Consider the following 20,553-nt stretch of genomic DNA (forward strand, 5'->3'; position numbering starts at 1 on the left):
AGAGAGAGGGAGAGAGAATCCCGAGCAGGCTCTGCGCACGTAGTGCAGAGCCCGATGCGGGGCTTGATTTCGTGAACCATGAGATCGTGACCTGAGTCGAAATCAAGAGAAGCTTAACAAACTGAGCCACCCAGGCGCCCCAATGCCAGGCTTGATGCAGTCTGAACAGCCAACAGGTCAGTCCGCTCGGATCCTCCTTCTGGGAGCCCATATTGCTGCCCCCCTCCCACTAACATGTAGCCCTAAACGCCCATTACTGGGCTTGGGCTTTTCACACGGACAAAAAAGGGGGGAGGGGCTAAAAAATGTGTTTTAAAACCACCAGGGACACAGGGTGGAAGAAAAGGCAGAGAAATGTCTGGTGGGAAGCTGTGAATCTAGCAACCGGCTGTGGGACTTTCACTTAGTTCCTCCTTCTTGTAGGGAACAAAAGCAGGGGTAGCCAGAGTGCAGAGAACTCCTCCAGTCAATGCTGGCATCTCAGAGCAGAAGAGGGAATGTAGGTTAGGGCCACTATGGGGATCTCCAATCTTTTTTTCAGGGGTTGGCGGGGAGGAGGTTGGGAGGACCATTAGTCTGGGCCAGCTACAAGTGTCCTCCTTAGCAGAGGTGATAAATGGCTGTATCTTGGCAGGGCCAAAGCCCTCAAAGCCTCTGAGTAGGTGACAGGTGCTAATGTCACAATTTCACCTTTAGAAGACAGAGATACACATCATGCTCGGGGTTATGTCATTGCATCTAGACGTTTCCATGTTATAACTCTGTGATACTTGCTACCTGCTGGCCTGTTTTCTGTTCTCAATACAATGAGCTTTCTTTCTATATAGATAAAGTGATTCTAGCCAAAGCAACATTAAGTCAATTTTCAATATGTCATATAAAAGTCAATCCTATAGTTACTTCTGTCAGCAAGACAAGTTGTTGATTTTGCCAGTCTACCAACAAAATACAATTTTTACAGTCTAGTCATAGAACTTTTGACCTAAAAAGATTAAAACAGGGGCGGGCGCCTGGGTGGCTCAGTCGGTTGAGCATCCGACTTCGGCTCAGGTTAGGATCTCTTGGTTTGTGAGTTCGAGTCCTCCACCGGGCTTGCTGCTGTCAGCAGCACAGAGAATGTTTCACAACTTCTCTCTCCCTCTCTCTGCCCCTCTCCTGCTCACGCTCTGTCAAAAGTAAACATTAAAAAAAGAAGAAGATTGAAACAGTAACAGCACTACCAATACAAGACACTTAAAAGTTCTCTTCCAAACTAGTTCTGGAAGAGTCCACCTCATGAACTACTCTAGTCTCTTTAGCAAGTCAGCATCATGGAGACAAAAAGGGCTGTCCTGGAGTAAAAGAGACTGAAGGCATATTAACATCAGACCCAAGGTTCTAGAGTGGATTCTTGTTTGAAAAGACCAGTATAAAGGATATTTTAGAGGAAACGGAGACATTTCAATAGGAGCTGGTTATTAGATACAATTAAGGAACTATTACTAACTTTAGGATTGTGATAACGTTATCTTTATTTGAAAAGTGTTCTTTACTTTTTAGAAATGCAGACTGATATATTTAGAATGTCAGAATATCTATAATTTGCTTTAAAATACTTTAGTATAAAAAACACAAGTTTTAAGAATGATACGTCCTCTTCTGGAAATTTAAAAACAGGATGTTAAAATAAATCATCTTTACTCACTTCAATGATATAACAATAATCAAATGCTGTCAGAATAAATTCATCTTACATGCAATATGAACAGATCATGTAGCTTGGAATCAAGGGTAAGGTAGGTCCCTGCCGTACCGGATAAGGTTAGCATTTGGGGTCAGACATCTGGGTTCAGATCACTTTCTCCTTCATTAACTGGATGCGTGATACTGAGGAATCACCTCTATGAACCTATTTTTAATTTTTTTTTTTTAACGTTTATTTATTTTTGAGACAGAGAGAGACAGAGCATGAATGGGGGAGGGGCAGAGAGAGAGGGAGACACAGAATCGGAAGCAGGCTCCAGGCTCTGAGCCATCAGCCCAGAGCCTGACGCGGGGCTCGAACTCACGAACCGCGAGATCGTGACCTGAGCTGAAGTCGGACGCTTAACCGACCGAGCCACCCAGGCGCCCCATCTATGAACCTATTTTATTCCATTTGTAAAACAGAGATGATAACTGCACCTCGTGGAGTTGTTTTAATGTATTTGTTTAAACCCAACACAAGCAAGCAAAAAGCCTATACAAATACACTGTTACTAATTTTGGAATCCTATTATTTTCTTTTTATCCTTTTTGTGCATGGGCAGCTAAAAACAGAAATCTTACCACTATAATAAAGTATTACACTTTACTTAGAAATATTTTTCCATTAAAGAGCTCGTTGAATTAGGATATGTTAACTATCCAGAATGTCTCAACCAATGTAACCAATTTTACTTCTACCTAATATTGCTAGTCTGTTATTATGGTTAATACTTAGCTGCTTCCAGCTGTTCGTTTTTCTCTTTGCTGCAGATAAATGTCAACTAGCAATGAATTATGCCACTTCAAAATGCATGCTAATTTATCACCTTGTGCATTTATCCACCAACTTCTTCCTTTGATTCTTTCCCCCTAATTACGTCTATGTCTTATTGTCTTCATCCTTTTTGCTTCATTATGTCTTCTTTATGAAACCACAATCAACACACTGTAACAAATAGGTTTCTCTGTGCTTAAAGACTTGCTGGTGAACCTCAGGCAAATCAAGACTGTACCTCAGAGAAGTGCTACTATTTGCGGTGGTCTCCACACCAGTACTGATCTCCGTCAGTAGGTCTGAAAGGGGAAAGTTTTCTGGAAAAAAGTAACAGCAGGACAATTAATATCTCCCTCATATTTCCAAAATAAATAGCATGAAATCTAATGTCTTAGTCTCTTTATACAAGTGTGCAAAAAATATATGGATTGTGCTATCCTAAAATACATAATCCTAACTATTCCTTCCCCTACCCCCCCCAAAAAAAAAAAAGAAAAAAAAAAAGAAAATCTCCCCCAACACACCCAAGACATATTTTAGCTAAGTTCTTCTAAAGCAGAGTTTTTCTAGAACATGATCTGTGGTCTTTGGGGGCTTGGTTAAAAAGCAACTACCACACTTTCCCACAAACCCTGAGCTCGATGACATTCTAAGCTGAGTATACATTTCTAATGCTCTTATGTTGCTTACATAAAAACCATGAGACACTTATCCACAGCAGAGTTCCTGAGGACAAATTAATATTTACACCAGAACTAGACAGCAGGATTTGTGCAGAGGGTGAGGGAAGTTCCCCCCTTTCTCTTTCCACAGGTCCTGGGATGACTGGGGGCTACAGGCAATGGGACCAACTGGCAATAGGCTACTAACTGTGACATCAAGAATAGCTAAAAGTTTATATCCCCTAGTCTCACCAAATCGTCACAACCAGAAGTAAATGGATATCTCCATTGAACAGGTGAGTAATCTAAGGCTTAAAGAAACTGAGTGAGGGGCGGAGTCGGGATGCCAACCCAGGCTTGCTGAACTGCGGCCCCAGCTTCGGCCACCAGACCACACCTGTGCTGCCTCTTCCTACAGACATTCAGCAAGTCACCGTCATCCTACAATAATTTTACGTATGGACAAAGTCCTTACACAGTACCTATATCATCATAGCGCTCCACCCAGACTACAGAAACTCTGGTCTCAGGTCCAAGAGGAGGCACAGGACGACCCTGAGGCAACTTCTTCATTCTGGAACTGGGACTAAGCTATACGAGGTAGAGAGAAGCAGAAACGGAAAAGGGGAGGGGGGAAAAAAAGTGACTTAATAAAACCACCCAATCACAGTATTCATCAAGCTACCCAGTGATGTAAAAATCAGTCATGGGAAATCACTTTAGGAAAAAAGTGAAACATATTTGCGAAAACGTTCTTCTTTGGCCCCTCTGTTTATCAAGTCTCAACCTAGAACAAAGAAATGAAGGTCTTAAATTCTTAAAGGAAAAAAGTTAAGGAATACTGAGCAATTATAACTTACATCAACACAAGTAAAATCTGTGGGCAATGTTTTAATGAGGGCTTCAAACGATTTGAGTCTATCCCTACGGCCAGCAAGCAAGATGCTTTCCTCATCACAGTGACATCACTGGCTTGCTTGGGGATCCTAATCTCTAAAATGTCCACCAGCAAGTTACTTCTAGTTCTTGTTTCTAGGCCAGAACTTTCCTACTGCAATCTAGACCAAAAAGAAGGCCTTTTTCCTGTCAGCAGAAAAAGAAAGAAAAAAAGAGTTGCTTATGTCATTGCTATCATGCACAGCTTGCTTCTGGCTTCCCTGCCCACCCAATCGACTTTAAGTTTCCCTGAAAGGCTGGCAGGCCTATGTGGTTCCCCTTCAGCAAACTGGCGGCACTCTTGAGCCCCACCCTTGAGGGCATGCAGCAGGGGTGAGTTTATGCTAAAGCCCCAGACAAAGCTATGTGTACAGAAGGCAGAATCTCACATCTAAGTTGAATTTTAAAAATAAAACCGCTTTATTAGCACAGAAATATACCTGTTTTTAGCAGATGACCAGAAATCATGGCACTTCCCCTAGATTCTTGTTTCCATTTTTATTTCTGTCCTGGCATTCACAGAAAATGATTGTGGCTGAGAGATCATCCCCAAATTGGTGGCAGACACCTGCCCCACTCAGAGACTATTTTCTTAGCATGGCTCCTCACCAACTTTGCATCTCTGACTTCTAGCCCTAGATTTAAAGGGCTCCTGTGATCAGGTCAGGCCTACCTGGATCATCTCCCTTTTGATCAGCTCAAAGCAACCTTAACAACTATATCTACAAAGTCCCTTTTTGCTATATAATCTAACATAATCATAAGATATCTTCTCATATTCATAGGTTCTACCCACACACAGAGGACATCATACAGAGGCAAGAGTCTCTGAGGGTCATCTGCCTAACACAGTGACCTCTTCTCCTATAACCTTAATAAACGCACTCAGGGGGCGCCTGGGTGGCTCGGTCAGTTAAGCGGCCGACTTCGGCTCAGGTCATGATCTCACAGTTCGTGAGTTCGAGTCCCGCGTCGGGCTCTGTGCTGACAGCTCAGAGCCTGGGGCCTGCTTCACATTCTGTGTCTCCCTCTCTCTCTGCCCCTTCCTTGCTCATGCTGTGTCTCTCTCTGTCTCAAAAATAAACATTAAAAAAATAATAATAAAAAAAAAATAAACGTACTCAGTAGATCTAGTAGATTTTTTAAAAAAGATTCCTCAGGGTTTCTATATATACGATCAAGTCATCTGCAAATATCTACAGTATTATTTCTCCTTTCCAGTCCTTTGTATTTTATTTCTTTTTCTTGCCATATTTCCCTGTATAGGACTCCATGTTAAACAGAAGTGGTGAGAGCAGACATCCTTGCTGTGTCCTCCATTTGGGGGGAAAGCAGTCACAGAATAGTGTACAGTATAATGTTAGCGATAGGCTTCCAGTAGAGCTCTGTCTCAGGTTAAGAGAATTCTCTTCTGTTTATAGTTTGCTGAAAGTTTTTCTCATGAACGAATGTTGAGTTTTATGGCAACTGCTTTTTCTGCATCTATTGAGATAGCATGATTTTTCTTTTTTTAGTTAGCAGTGTGAAAATTAATTAAGGGAAACTCCACTCAAGTGGAGTAGGGAGGCTAGAAAAGGAGCTGTACCACCCAAAAGCAATTATAGTTAGAACTGTCAATTACGGATCCCCAACAGAATCATCAACAGGAAAGAATCATCAATTACAGGTTCCACCAGGAAAAGATATACATGGAATCTTCTGCCAAGAAATTGACTACCCCTGCAACTCAGCCAATGAAAAACCTTGGTCACTCTCATCCCTAACTCTTGCTTTTCTCCAATGCACTTTCATTCAAAATGACCCCTCCCAACATCCTCCTTCTCCATAAAATGATGTTCCTCTCCTCTGTTTGCTGGGCTTGCCTATAGTTTTACCATAAGTTGCATGTCCCAAACTGAAATTCTCTGCTATTCTCGAGTAAATCCATTTTTGCTGGTAAAATAAGTTCTTTTTTTTTTTTTTTTTTTAAATTTTGGAGAGAGAAAGCACAAGCTGGGAGAGGGACAGAGGCAAAGAGAGGATCTTAAGCAGGCTCCATGTTCAGCACGGAGCCCAACATGAGGCTTGATCCCCATGATCTGGGATCATGACCTGAGCTGAAATTAAGAGTTGGATCCCCAACCGACTGAGCCACCCAGGTGCCCCCTGGTAAAATAAGTTCTATTTTTAAGATAGTAGTAGTCTGCAAAGTATAAATAATAAAAACATGGTGCTTTATAGATTTTGGATTTTAAGGGATACCTATGCTAACATTCAGAAAATGAGTACAAGGACTGCCAATCACTGAATATTAGATCTGGCTGAAATCCTACATTATCACCTGACACAGACATGTTCATCTACAAACTATTCTATGAAGCCTTTTAAATATAGCAACTCCTGATTTTCAAAATTGATCTACTTCAGAGTCTTACACAACTTAACTATTTTTCCTAAATCAATTTTAAAGGTGAATACTTCTCTTGTATTCTCTTTCAAGCATGCATGTAACTATATATAACTATATATAACTATATATATGTGTATATATATGTATGTACATATGTATATATATGTATATGTATGTACATATATGTACATATGTACATACATATGTATATATGTATATATATGTATGTATATATGTATATATATAGTTATATATAGTTATATATAGTTATATATGGTTGACCCTTGAACCATGCAGGGGTTGGGCTGCTGATCCCCCCCATGCAGTCAAAAAGTGTAACTTTTGAGTCTCCAAAAATTTAACTACTAATAGCCTACGTTGACCAGAAATCTTACCAATATAAATAGTTGATTAACACATATTTTATACATTAGATGAATTATACACTATAAAGCTAAAGAAAATAAAATGTTATTAAGAAAATCATAAGGAAGGGGCACCTACGTGGCTCAGTCAATTGAGCATCCAACTCTCAATTTCACCTCAGGTCATGATCCCGAGATCATGGGATCAAGCCCTGTACTGGACTCTGCACTGAGCATGAAGCCTGCTTAAGAGTCTCTCTCTCTCTTTCTCTCTCTTTCTCTCTCTCTCTCTCTCTCTCTCCCTCTACCCCTCTCCCCAGCTCATGCTCTAAAATAAAATAAAATAAAATAAAATATAATCATAATGAAGAGAAAATACATTTACAGTATTGCATTGTATTTATTGGAAAAAAAAAAATCTACATATAAGTAGACCCATGCAGTTTAAGCTTGTGTTGTTCAAGAGTCAACTGTACTTATGTTAAACACAACTTTCACTATGGAAGGAGCCAAATTAAAATCCTGTAAAATCAAACAATGGTTCAAACAAGTTTACACTTCTTTTGTCTTTCTTACTATTTGTTATAAATCAATCTTCCCACATTTATGAAATGATCCAATACACTTGCTATCCCTTACTTGTCCACTTTCCAAGTGTAAGGATGAAGAGGTAACATGAGGAGAAAACAAAAATAAAGACATAACATCTCCTGATATGGTAAGAAAGAAAGTATAAAAGCAAAATGCTCCCTTCTTGTAGTGGCGGCTGGGTGCCTCACTCAGTGTATCTATTCATATACTGGGTTAGTCTCCAAAATGCTACCATTTGTACACAGCAGACTCGTTTAAGTGGAATGCTGCATGATTAATGACGTGGAACGTATAGCCACTATTGTACCTTTCATGGGTATTTCAGGGACCCAATAAAAACGTAGGCTGGGAAGGAACGGGTGAGAGAACCAAGCATGGTACCAGAATGGCCAAATCATGGAATACAACAGAAGCTGTCTTAGAATGACCTATTTGTTGCAAGCTGAAAAAAAAGAAAATCGTGAGAATCTGAATTTTAAAAATTAAGATACTAATGAATCAGTACTGCTGAAATTGCTCTCTGGGTTTCGGTTAACAGCTTTTCAGGCATGATTCTATAATCACCCCCATTTCATAACAAATTTTTAGAGCTGTAAACAAAATGACTTACCCGCTGTGAGGAATTAAGATTGTCAGTGTGATTAGGAAAAAGCTCAAGTGTCAGGGATGGCTGTTTCAGGATCCCAGGCATAAGATCCATATTTGAATCACTATCTTGGTCCGAGATGTTACTTTCCAATGAATCAGCTATGAAGTAAAAAATAAAATCAATTATATCTACTTCTTTGGAGAAGTTTTTAAACTATTTACGCTAATAGGCTAACTTAAGTCACTTAAGAGAAGTCACTGCCTCTAGACAAAGGGTTGGTAAACTTCTTCTGTAAAGGGTCATAGTGCTGGCTATGTAGGTCTCAATTGCATGTTCTTCTTTGTATTTTATTTAGAACACTTCAAAAATGTAAAAACTGTACTTAGTGTTCTGATTTTGGTCTGTGTGCCATAGTTTTCCAGTTCCTGTACTACAGGATAACCGAGGTAAGACTAGAAAATATTTTTGACTTTTCAGACGTAGAATATAAGCCATCTGTTATTCTCTGAATTATTCTGATTATACATTCAATCATGGAGCGTGGTACCAAGTAGCAGTGGGGCATTCCAAAGCTGCAGAGGACCTAGTCTCTGTGATTAAGAAGTGATCTGGTTGGAGACAAGCATATAGAGAGTTATGAAAAAAAAAAAAAAAAAAAAAAGACAAGTCTCCAGAAACAGGAGGAGGCTGAGTTGGAGCAGGGGCACAGGTGCCACATGGGATGTTTCATGACACAAGTGAAGACCCAACTGTGGCAACTAAAGTGCAAAGACAAGGATCGAGCTGTGTCGGTGCCAACAGGCTGGACTAGAGACACCACCAGGGAGGGCCTCAACCCACATAGGACAGATGGAGTCTGGCATCTGAAATCAAGGTGGTAGGTCAAAGCCTGGACATGAAGGCAAACAGCTGCTAGGATACTGGCCTAGACCATGGGAGGCCCCTCTTGCCAGGGATATAACTGGCCCCAAAATATAAGATGGGGCGCTAGTGGGGGAAGTCAGGGATCTAAGTACAAAGGTCAGGAGGCTGCCAGAGCAGGGCACAAGCACTCACTAGCCTGGAGATGAGACCATGAAAGTGTGATGTGTAGCAGCCTGTCTTACAGATGGTCTCAATGAAGAAGGTGAAGTTTTCCATCTATTGCCTGGTCAGGCACAAAGAAGGGGGCTTAATTTGCAAGAAGCAAAGGTCCTAGGCAAGATAAGACTATGGATTCAGAATGAGAAGTCATAATCACTCCTGATCCTTAAGAAGAACAGGCTTAATCGCCACCTTTTCTAGGCTGTGGAGTTTCTCCCGCTTGGTGTCAGATCAGCCAAATGCTATCACGAGAGCCCTCCAACTGTAGGATTCTCTGGCGTGCCGTACAAGGCTGTTACATGGAAACAGGCAAGTAAGTGGGGGCTCATTCGTAACAATGCCAGAGAAAGAAATGAATAAACTGGAAAATAAGCCTTCTATGTATTGATTAAAGAAAGACCAAAAAAAATGGGTTGCAGTTCGTTTAAGATTACTATGAGAGGGTCAGTCTGCCTGTCTTTAACTAGTGTCCTTAAGAAAGTTAAGAGGAGCTAACATCCTATACCTCTGCATAATCTAAAAGCTATCATGCCTTAGAAGCTGAACAATGATGACTTCAGATGACTTAGATGACTTCAGAATCTCTCCCAATGCACAAACCAGTGAATACAAAAATAGATTTTAAAACACCAAACAAAAAATGTTCTTACTTAAGGATTCCACAGGAGAAGGAACTACAAAAGCTATTTCCGTAAGGGCATCGGCATAATACAGCACCTTCTTCTGTCCATTGAAAATGCTAGCCCCAATGTCTTCAGAGGAAATCACTTCATCTAGGAATGAGAAACACTACATTACTGCTCCAAACAGTGGGGAAAATCAGTTTTATCCTACTTCATGAAATTTTAAATGGTCAAATAAAGTGGTAATCAATAGAAGGCATGTTTCCAGCAAGAACCAATTTGCGTATAAGAACAAGACCATAAATATTCATTAAATGTCTTTACACTAAATTTAAATAATAAAACCTTAATTTCACAGTTTCTGAAAGTATTCTAAATTAGGCCACTTCTGATTAGCAGACATGAACTCATCTGTATGGAGCATATTATGAAAACAGTCTCGTGGGAAGAACTAATAATCCAAAGGAACAAGACCACCACAGACTTCTGAAAGAAGTTAGGGCAGGTGTCTGTGACTTTTACACTCTTGCTTTCAAGGCATTTCTGTCCCTGGTCTCTCTCTACTGCTCCTCAGCTCTGCTTCTGCTCTCCCTTCCCCAATCGTCAGTGACAGAATGTAAAATGTACAGGCAGTTAAGCCAACAGGAATGAATTAACAAAAGTAACATTCCTGAGAGCTAGTATAGTGCTCAATTAACATGAACACAATGGGGGTGCCTGGTGGCTCAGTCAGTTAAGCATCCGAATCTTTTTCTTTTTTTTTTTTAACGTTTATTTATTTCTGAGAGAGAGAGAAACAGAGCGTGAGTGGGGGAGGGGCAGAGAGAGGGGGAGACACAGAATCCAAAGCAGGCCCCAGGCTCTGAGCTGTCAGCACAGAGCCCGACTCAGGGTTTGAATTCATGAGCCATGAGATCATGACGTGAGCTGAAGGTTGGATGCTTAACCAACTGAGCCACCCAGGCGCCCCGAAGTATTCAACTCTTGATTTTGACTCAGGTCATGATCTCACAGTTCATGGGATCAAGCCCCATGTCAGGCTCTGCGCTGACAGCATAGAGCTTGTTTGGGATTCTCTCTTTCTCTGCCCCTCCTAAAATAAATAAACAAAACAAAACAAAAAAAATGAATACAATGTCCTACCGGTAATACATAAAAGACCACCAACAAAAAACTGGGAAGAGGAAATAAATGAACAAGTGGCTCTCAGGAAAGAAATAAAAATATGAAAAAATGCTAAAACTCAATCATCATTAAAAACAGAAAATTTCTCACCTAACAATATACAAACTACTGTTCAGTGACCTCTTATGAGGACTAGAATTAGGGGAAGCAAACTTTTCCTTCATATACCTCTGGTTTCTTTCTTTCTTTCTTTTTATAATAAGACTACAAACTTCTAGTGAAGGGGGAGAAATCAAGGATAACAAAACAAGAAAAAACGCATGACCGTTATGGGTTTTTACCTTGTTCAGGTCCTTCACCATCATCACAACTGTTAATAGACCAACTGGTGGAAACATGCCCAGTCCAACCGGGGTGTTTGCCCACATCTACCGACCAACCAAGGGAGAGCAAAAATTCTAGGAAATGTGGCTGAACATTTCTGGAAGATTCCACATTCTTTAAAATCTGAAATACATACCAATCATCAGCTATAATGAAGGAAACAAAAGAGCACATCAAAATAAACCTCCATAAAAATCGGTTAGCTTTGAAGTGTCTGACAAATCAAATCTAAGCTCAGAATAAACTTGGGAATTCATCACTATAGTTAAAAATGATGCTTCTAGTTAAGACAGATTTGCATTCAAATCCTGGCTGGGCCTTGGGAGAGTCCCTTAACCCACTATTTCAGTTTCTTCATCTATAAAGGAGGGATGCTAATGATGGCTGTGAAGACTGAGATAATGCGAGTAAAGCCCTTAGCTCCCTCTCCAGCTAAACAATTACTGAGCCAGACACGTTTACTCAAAGTAAATAAAAAGTGCTATGTCCCTGTCTTCACAGAGTTTACTGTCTGGTTTGTGAGCTACATTACATAGGTATGTGATTGTTTTATTACAAATCATGACAAACAATATAAAAAGTACAAATCTATTAAATAGCCCATGAAGATTAGGTATAATTAACAAACAAGCATGAAAACATCCTCCTCTTAGTCCTAAGAAGAGAATGAAGCCATTCCAGAAAAAAATAAGTGACCAGAAGGTTCTCCCCTCTTCGCTAAATACTAGTTTAATACCTTCTTACTGGCCTCAAGAAGAAAAGTACTTTGTTCTACAACAGTGGTGCTCACAGGCGTGTTTTCACTCACCAGGGGGCAGCTGCAATGTCTGAAGACATTTTTGTTACCACAACTTGTGGCGTGCTACTGGTATTTATTGAGTAGAAGCCAAAGATGCTGCTAAATGTCTGATTTATAGGACAGCTCCCCTAACAAAGAATTATGTGGCCTAAAATAGCAATAGTGCTGCTGTTGAAAACCCTATGCTAAAGGAACGAAAGCAAGAAATCCTCTAGAAATTATAAATGAAAAGCCAGGCGGGGCCATGTATCAAAATCACTCAGGGAATATTTTTTTTTGAACATTTCATTAAACCTTTGGTTTAATAATATTTAGGGAGGAGTCTGGGGGCTCAGTTGGTTAAGTGCCGGACTCTTGATTTCGGCTCAGGTCATGACCTCACAGTTTGGTTTGGGAGTTCGAGCCTCATATTGGGCTCTGCACACGGACAGAGCCTGCTTAGGATTCTCTCTCTTTCTCCATCTCTGCCCCTCCCCACCCACGCTGTGTCTCTATCAAAACAAATAAATAAATGAACATTTAAGAAAATAATATTTATGGAACATTTAACTTTAATTTTGTATTAAACATCATTCCTGTGTGAGCATAAATGACTAAAATTATTAATTCATTTATTTGATCTATCGTTCTTAATCTAAGATCATTCAACTCATAATTTAATACCTTTAATTGAATATTAAAAGTATGAACATATGAACTATGTATATAAAACACAAAGCATACAACAGAAAAGCAAAAAGCTTAAGAATCACATGACACTGAACACATCAACAGGTATCACTATTTATAGCACTCAAAATCAGCATATAGAGATTTGAACCATCCTTTAATTCAGAGACAGGTGAGCTGACACGGATTCTATAGGAGCAGGGATACATAAATCTGTCACCTGAGGAATTTCTTAAACATAAGTTTCTTCTTAGAGCACTGTGGACCTCCTACATCAGCATCAGCAGAGGTGGGATCCTGGAATCACTATTTTTAAGAGCTCCCGAATATGGTGTATCAACGCTAATCTATGTCAAGACCATTCAGAGGCCCGATCAAGTCAAAATATGCATTGTTACATCTATTACTTGTCAATCCGCTGGGCAAAAAATCGCCAGCCAGGTCATCTTCTCTTAAATACCCTCGATAGAAGTACACCTATTCAGTTCACCTACAGCCCTTCATATTCACAGAAGTGCCAGGAAATTGATTTGACAACCACTTCCTATTTTCTTCCAATTAAAATTTTTATTCAGAGGGGCGCCTGGGTGGCTCAGTCAGTTGAGCGTCCGACTTCGGCTCAGGTCATGATCTCACAGCTCGTGAGTTTGAGCCCCATGTCGGGCTCTGTGCTGACAGCTCGGAGCCTGGAGCCTGCTTCAGATTCTATGTCTCCCTCTCTCTCTACTCCTAACCCACTTGCATTCTGTCTCTGTCTCTCTCAAAAATAAATAAACATTAAAAAAAATTTTTTTTTAATTTTTATTCAGAAGTGAAACTTAAGTAAACAATTTCTGAAAAGTTAGTCAAGATGCAATGCATGAGTCAAATCAACCTGCAGGCCACTGGCTGGCAGCTAGTAATTAATCTAAATCTACCCTGTGGCCAGGGAAGGCAGGGTTCAGACATTCTCTAGGAGGCCGCAGAGAAGGTGCACTGTTCCAATCATTCTCAGCTCCTAGAAAGCTAAGGAAACTGAATTAGTTTAAGAGTTACCTCAACAGCAATGGTTTGTGTCTTCTTTTACAGGAAAGAGAAAAATGGCCCTATTATTCTCCTATGAACCATGCAGTAGACTTCTTCCAAACAAGTTCCTAACCCCTTCAATCCCATTCTGAGGTTCTTTCAAAAGTCTCACCTCTGCCTACCATAAGCCCACATTCTCCCAAGTTCCAAGTATACTGGACTCTGCAATTTTCCGAAGATGGAATTCTCTTACCTCCGGGGCCGTTACACATGTAACGGTTGTTAGTAACAACCTGTCTTTTAATCTACTGTCAACATAACCTCAAATATCAGCTAAAATGTCTTTTCCTCCAGGACACGTTCTTAAAATGAGGTTAGGTTTTCCTGTTTATGGCTCCTACACCATGCTTCTAATTAGCACACTTCACTACGGTTATTTACTTAATCATCTGTCTTCCCCCTTAGACAGTAGTTCTGGGATGTCAGAAACCTTGTAGATCTTGCTTACTACTATAACCCTGGCACCTGACAGTGGACACATAATAAATATTTATTGAATCAATAACCTGAAATGAGAAGAACTTTCTCACAAATCAATCTCATTTTCTTTTTTTTTCTTTTTTTTTTTTTTTTAACGTTTATTTATTTTTGGGACAGAGAGAGACAGAGCATGAACGGGGGAGGGGCAGAGAGAGAGGGAGACACAGAATCGGAAGCAGGCTCCAGGCTCTGAGCCATCAGCCCAGAGCCTGACGCGGGGCTCGAACTCACGAACCGCGAGATCGTGACCTGAGCCGAAGTCGGACGCTCAACCGACTGAGCCACCCAGGCGCCCCTCAATCTCATTTTCTAGTAGCTCACTAATAATTTCAAATAGTGCTTCTAATATAAATCAACATTTTGTGACTTTGGTAAATTTCTTAAGGTGTGTCCAATTTGATCAGCTAACAGTCTTATAAGGATTACAGTAACATCCCAAAATCGTGTAGTCCTAGTGTCCTACACATCTAATACTGTATTTGAGAAATCTTCCTTTAGCTTCTTCCTAGTCAAAAGCTGGCAACTGCCAGCCTGTTCCATGTTTCAACTATTCATTTCCAATAGACCCTTCAAATCTCTTGTCACTTACTCTCAGTTTTCCATTTTCCCACCTATATTTTTCTTCATCCTTTTCCTAGTCTCTTTGATACATGCATCCAATGTAAGTCTTTTATTTAACTTAGGTTTTACTTACGTCTTCCGCTTTAATCTCTTACTTTATCTCGGCTGTTCTCTTCCCCACTGTACATTACCATGCCCCAAGTGAAATTACGTGCTTGTGAAATTACCTCGCAGGTGAGCTCCTCAAGAGGAAAGACTGTTACTCACTTCAATACCCTGGCATGGTGCGTCACACAGAAGATGTTTAGCAAGTATTTGTTGCTGCTGTTTTACTCTTAAGCAGCTGGGCCTAGCTTTAATTTGTTTGTGGCTAGTCTTCTGTATTTCAGTTTCTTTTGTCCTATCAATCTGAATTCCTTAAGGGGGAGAAAGACATACTATGGCTCCTCTCCAATTACAATTTTTTAAGAGTCAAAAGACTCAGGACTCTGAGCAACACGATTTTCATTAATTCCATTTCTGAACTGGTTCACAACAAGTCTTTAAGCATCAATAGTAACCAATCTCCTACTATGGATAAGCACAAGGCAAGTAGTTATTTACAGCATAAAAAAATTACCCACAAATTCAGAAATCTTACCTCCTGGTTTGTTTTCTGACCTGGTTTCATATAGAAAATAAAAACGGTGTCAAAGGGACGACATGGCAAGAGATCCAGATACCCAATGTCATCAAAAAATCCAGGTATCGTGGAGTCAAGTGCAATAAGGTGAGGAGGTAGGCGACTATTTGCAGGTTCCTACCACCAAAGGAAGAAAGGAGAAAGGAAAAATTATTACCCCTTTTCACTATTCTAATTATAAAAGCAATACCTGCTCATAGTTGATAAACATTAAGTTAAAAAATTATTTAAAAATGTATAAAGTAGCAGGAATAAGTACAACCATAATCCTAAAGAAACTATTTAAAATTCTTCTGTACTTCTTTCCAATTCTTTCGTCTTTTTTTGTTAAAAACAACTGCAATCATACTATGTATATAGTTTTTGATCCTATTTTCTCTGTAATATATCATGCTGTCTAGAAAAAAATTTTAATGCATTTTTTTTTCTCATTTTATTGCTGGTGGAAATGCAAAATGGTACAGCCACTGTGGAAGACCGTTTGGTGGTTTCTTGCAAAGCCAAACATAGTTTCACCACACAACACAGCAATGACACACGTTGGTATTTATCCAAATGAACTAAAAACTTATGTCTAGCAAACGTCTGCACACAAACGTCTGTAGCAGCTTTATTTATAATTGTCAAAAATTAGAAGCAACCAAGATATCTTTCTGTAAGCGAATGGATAAACTACGATACATTCACACAATGGAATATTACTTGGCAATAAAATGAAATGAGCCATCAAGTCATAAGAAGACATGGAGAAACCTTAAATGCATATTGCTAAGTGAAAGAAGCCAATCTGGAAAGGCTACCTACTGTATGTATGGTTCTAACTATATGATGCTCTGGAAAAGGCAAAACTGGAGACAGTAAAGAAATCAGTGGTTGACAGGGGTTGGGGGAAGCAGGGAGGGGAGGATGGTGAGAGGCAGGGTATGGTGGATTCTTAGGGCATACTGTAATAGTGGATACACACTATAACATCTGTCAAGACCTGTGCAATTGTCCAACACAGAGTGAACTCTACTGTAAACTACGGACTTTAGTTAATAATGCACAGATACTGGTGCATCAATTTCAACAAATATACCACACCAATGCCAAATGTTAATGACAGGGCGAAACTGGGGAGGAGAGGCACAGTTGGGGTATGTAGGAGCTCTCTGTCCTTTCTACTCAACTGTTCCGCAAACCTAAAACCGCTCTACTAAATAAAGTCTACTAACTTTTTAAATGAATTTTTTTTTGTTTTCCCCCCTAATCCCTTTTCTTCTTGGAGATCTTGACCTTGCCCAAGGTTTTGTCATCCACGGTTATTTTTCAGGAACGCATCCCCCAGAATGGCAAAGATTACTCCTTTCTACATTAGCAAGGACGGAGAGCCTGGTCTTCTTGTCTATACCACAACACTTCTAGCAAGGGCTGGGGCAACACCCTGTAACCAAGGACACTATAATATTTCTGCAGTCAAACAGAAGCGTATTCACACCACGTGAAATAATTAAAGACTACAAATAGCCATGTTGTCAATTCAGGCCAGATTTTGCTACGTAAATGGATTTGCTACAAACATACAAAAAAACCTTCTGGTTTTCACTGTTACTTTACTCTGAAATCTTATATAAGGAACCGTGAACCTGTAGCATGTGGCAAAGCCTTCCAATTTTTCTTTTTTTAAAGCTATCTCATCAGTTTGTTCTTTTAGATGATCTTCTAGCACAGCAACATAACATACACGCATTTTGCATCTCTTAGTAACTTTTTAAAGTTTTTCCCTGAAGATCTTGTACACCATTTGGGTAACTTTCATCCATATCACACCTGTAAATAGAGTACTTTTGTACTATAGTTTTAACTGGATATTATAGCAACAGTCGTTGATTTTTGTACTTTTCTGTGTGGTGATCTTAAAATCTATTTTATTTTATTTAAAAAAAAAAATTTTTTTTTTAATATTTATTTATTTTTGAGACAGAGAGAGACAGAGCATGAACGGGGGAGGGGCAGAGGGAGAGGGAGACACAGAATCGGAAGCAGGCTCCAGGCTCTGAGCTGTCAGCCCAGAGCCCGACGCAGCGCTCAAACTCACTGACCACGAGATTGTGACCTGAGCTGAAATCGGACGCTCAACCGACTGAGCCACCCAGGCGCCCCTTAAACTCTATTTTAAACGTTTTATTGATTTCCTTAGTGATTGTCCAATGGAAGTCATATTACCTGCAAACTGTCTTCTTTCCAATAGTTTTTACTTCTAATTTCGTTTAGTATTTCACTGACTTACTCGGTTTTGATATTGTTCTATAGCTACGTAAGATGTTGCTACGGGGGGAAACCTCCCTGTACATTTTTGGGGGAAACCTTCTGTTAAGCTGCGACTATGGTAAAATAAAAAATTTTCTGGACTAAAAAATTCTCAGTATTCAATAGTTGTCAAAACAGATATCCTTTGCCTCTGATTTTAACAAAGGGTGCTTCCAATTTCTCATAGGCTGCCATTTCCAGATCCACACTACTAGTCCTGGTTTAGTTTTTGTTTGTTTTTGAAAATCCTAAGGAATACTGTCCTACTGAATAGTGACTTGTTTTATTTATTGACCTAATAGGATCAAATTATTTTCTTAATAGCTTTACTATACTAATATTTCCCAGTAATAACTAAGTCTCCTTGAGTCTGTAGGATAAACCTTACTTGGTTGTGGAAGGTAATCTGCTTGATACGCTGTTGAATTCAGTTTTACTAGCACTCTCCTTAATACTTCTACACATATATGCGTAAGTAAGATTAGTTTACAGCTTTTTTGTATGTGTGTGCTGTCAAGTTTAAGTTATTAGAGTTATAGGCTAAGATTCATAAAACATACCAGGTAACTTTCTTTTTCCTATGTCCTGACACAGATAAGAAAGCATGAGAATTATTTTCTCGACAGCTTTAAGACATCAACTAGAATAGATAATATGAATGGAAAATTAGAATTTCAAGACAGTGCCATCAGGGTTCTTACCTCCTTTTAGTCCACAGAATGTAATAATTTTCTTCTAGTATATTCTTATTTACTGCTTCTACTCTGTTCAACTTTCTCCATTAGGAGTATCACTAATCATTTGCAGGTTGTATCTTTGTTCCTTGCCTTCCATATTTGCCACTGTATTTCTCATTATTTTCCTCTCTCTTCTCTTTTCTTCTGCATTTTAAAAGTTTTTAATGTTCATACTCCCCATCACCAACTCACTTTTCTACAACACAGAATGTTTTCCATCTACGTGCTGAAATCCAAAATCAGCAATGTTGCCCGTTTTCCCAAAAAGTTACACGGCCTTCAACCAAGTAGCTGCTAGGGAGTGAGGGCAGGGGACAACTTGTGCAATAAGCAACCTCTTGCCTGGCAATCTTGAGCTGTGTTTTTCAAAACAAAGAGGCCTTAGTACTAACCCCAAATCCACCTCAGGCGAGCTATTTCACATTTTTGAGCCTGTTTCCATAGTTGCAAAGTAGGGACAGTACCACTTTCCTTGTAAAACCGTTTTAAGGATAATGGAATTAAGAACAATGGCAATATTGGGGCGCCTGGCTGGCTTAGTTGATAGAGTATGTGACTCTTGACTTTATCTCAGGGCTGTGAATTCGAGCCTCGTGTTGGGTGTGAAGCCTACTTTAAAAAAAAAAAAAGGAGAAGGAGAAGCAGGAGGAGAGGGAGGAGGAGGAGCGGGAGGAGGAGGAGAGGGGGGAGAAGGAGAGGGGGGAGGAGGGGGAGGGGGGGGAGAAGGAGAGGGAGGAGGAGGAGAGGGAGGAGGAGGAGAGGGGGGAGAAGGAGAGGGAGGAGGAGGAGAAGGGGGAGGAGAAGAGGAAGAGGAAGAGGAAGAGGAAGAGGAAGAGGAAGAGGAAGAGGAAGAGGAAGAAGAATGGCAATATTTACTTTACAGGCTGGCTTTGGCTTTGTGCTAAGTACAACATGAAGCATCTTACACAACCATAATGAGACAGACACTTTTATCATCTCCATTTTATAGACGAGGAACTAAGACTTGGAAAAGCTGGGCAACTGCCCATGACCACGCAGCTGGCAAGCAATCTAACCAGTCTGATCGCAGAACCTGTACAACTTAAGTTCCTGGCTCACAAATACTTGTTATTTTTTAAAAGCGGCGTGAAAGAGCAGAGTCCGTTATAGCCCATACCTTTAGTAATAAATGTTGACAGGGGAAGATTTTTAACATTCTTTTCCTCATTACCTGTAGATTTCATTTATATATGTGACACGGGTCGCACATTACTCAGGAAATTTCAGAGCTGGATGTATTATTATCAAAGCAGCCCCCTCAGTCAGAACTCTGGAAGGATTCATGGGACACACATTCTGGGACTTGTATAGTAAAAACTACATACAGCACCACAGAATTTCATTTACTTACATGCAGAGTAACATTTATTTAATTCCTCCTATCCTCACTAAAATGTTTTAGCAATAATCGACTCAGTGTTAATCTATGAATATATTTACTCATAGAAGTTTAGGAAAATTACCTTCAATGCTTCTAAGGACAAAAATCCAAAGTGTGAAAGGAAAAGGCGTGCTGTTTGGAATTCCTGGGCAGGAGGTGGAGGCTTACAATCTGTAATCGGATCGGGGAAACTTCTCTTCTGCAATTCTTCCTCACTTTGCTGTTCAAGGTGCGTTTCGTAAGCAATCTGCTGAGCCATGCCATTCCTTAATTTTTCATGTCTCTCTTCTAACTGAAATAAACCAAGTATTTCACTTTTTTGGAGCTACCATAAAAGTAATCGGATTAATCTTAATTTAAAAGTGAAAACAAAGGTTTAAGCAACAAAGGCAATGAAATACTTTTCAGTGATCAACACTGAATTTTAATTCAACAGAGTATGCAACCAAGCAAACACGGTTTCAAAGCTGCAACAAATACCAAAAAAACTCCCCTATAGCCTCAGAAATTATGTCCTTCAGCTCCTCCCTGTAAATGAAATCATTCTGTTTCTGCTTCCCCTCAAACAGGCAAGAAAGGGGGCAGCGCTGTTGCTCTCACCCCCTCTTCCAGATCCCTGTCC

The 20,553-nt window shown here is 39.9% G+C and overlaps 1 protein-coding gene across 2 annotated transcripts in view; it reads right to left on the bottom strand.

Annotated features, from left to right (window-relative positions):
- The window catches only part of RALGAPB (Ral GTPase activating protein non-catalytic subunit beta), an 89,020-nt gene that overhangs the window by 4,750 nt on the left and 63,717 nt on the right, over positions 1 to 20,553 (bottom strand). For both annotated transcript variants that reach the window (XM_049650800.1, XM_049650799.1), the window contains exons 22-28: positions 20,014 to 20,223; positions 15,462 to 15,620; positions 11,205 to 11,370; positions 9,766 to 9,888; positions 8,054 to 8,190; positions 3,645 to 3,753; positions 2,739 to 2,817 (exon numbers count right to left, since the gene is read on the bottom strand). In XM_049650800.1, the coding sequence (XP_049506757.1) occupies positions 2,739 to 2,817; positions 3,645 to 3,753; positions 8,054 to 8,190; positions 9,766 to 9,888; positions 11,205 to 11,370; positions 15,462 to 15,620; positions 20,014 to 20,223 (983 nt within the window). The remainder of the gene's footprint in view (positions 1 to 2,738; positions 2,818 to 3,644; positions 3,754 to 8,053; positions 8,191 to 9,765; positions 9,889 to 11,204; positions 11,371 to 15,461; positions 15,621 to 20,013; positions 20,224 to 20,553) is intronic.

Source organism: Panthera uncia (assembly GCF_023721935.1).
Source record: "Panthera uncia isolate 11264 chromosome A3 unlocalized genomic scaffold, Puncia_PCG_1.0 HiC_scaffold_11, whole genome shotgun sequence".
In the NCBI taxonomy this organism is placed as follows: domain Eukaryota; kingdom Metazoa; phylum Chordata; class Mammalia; order Carnivora; family Felidae; genus Panthera; species Panthera uncia.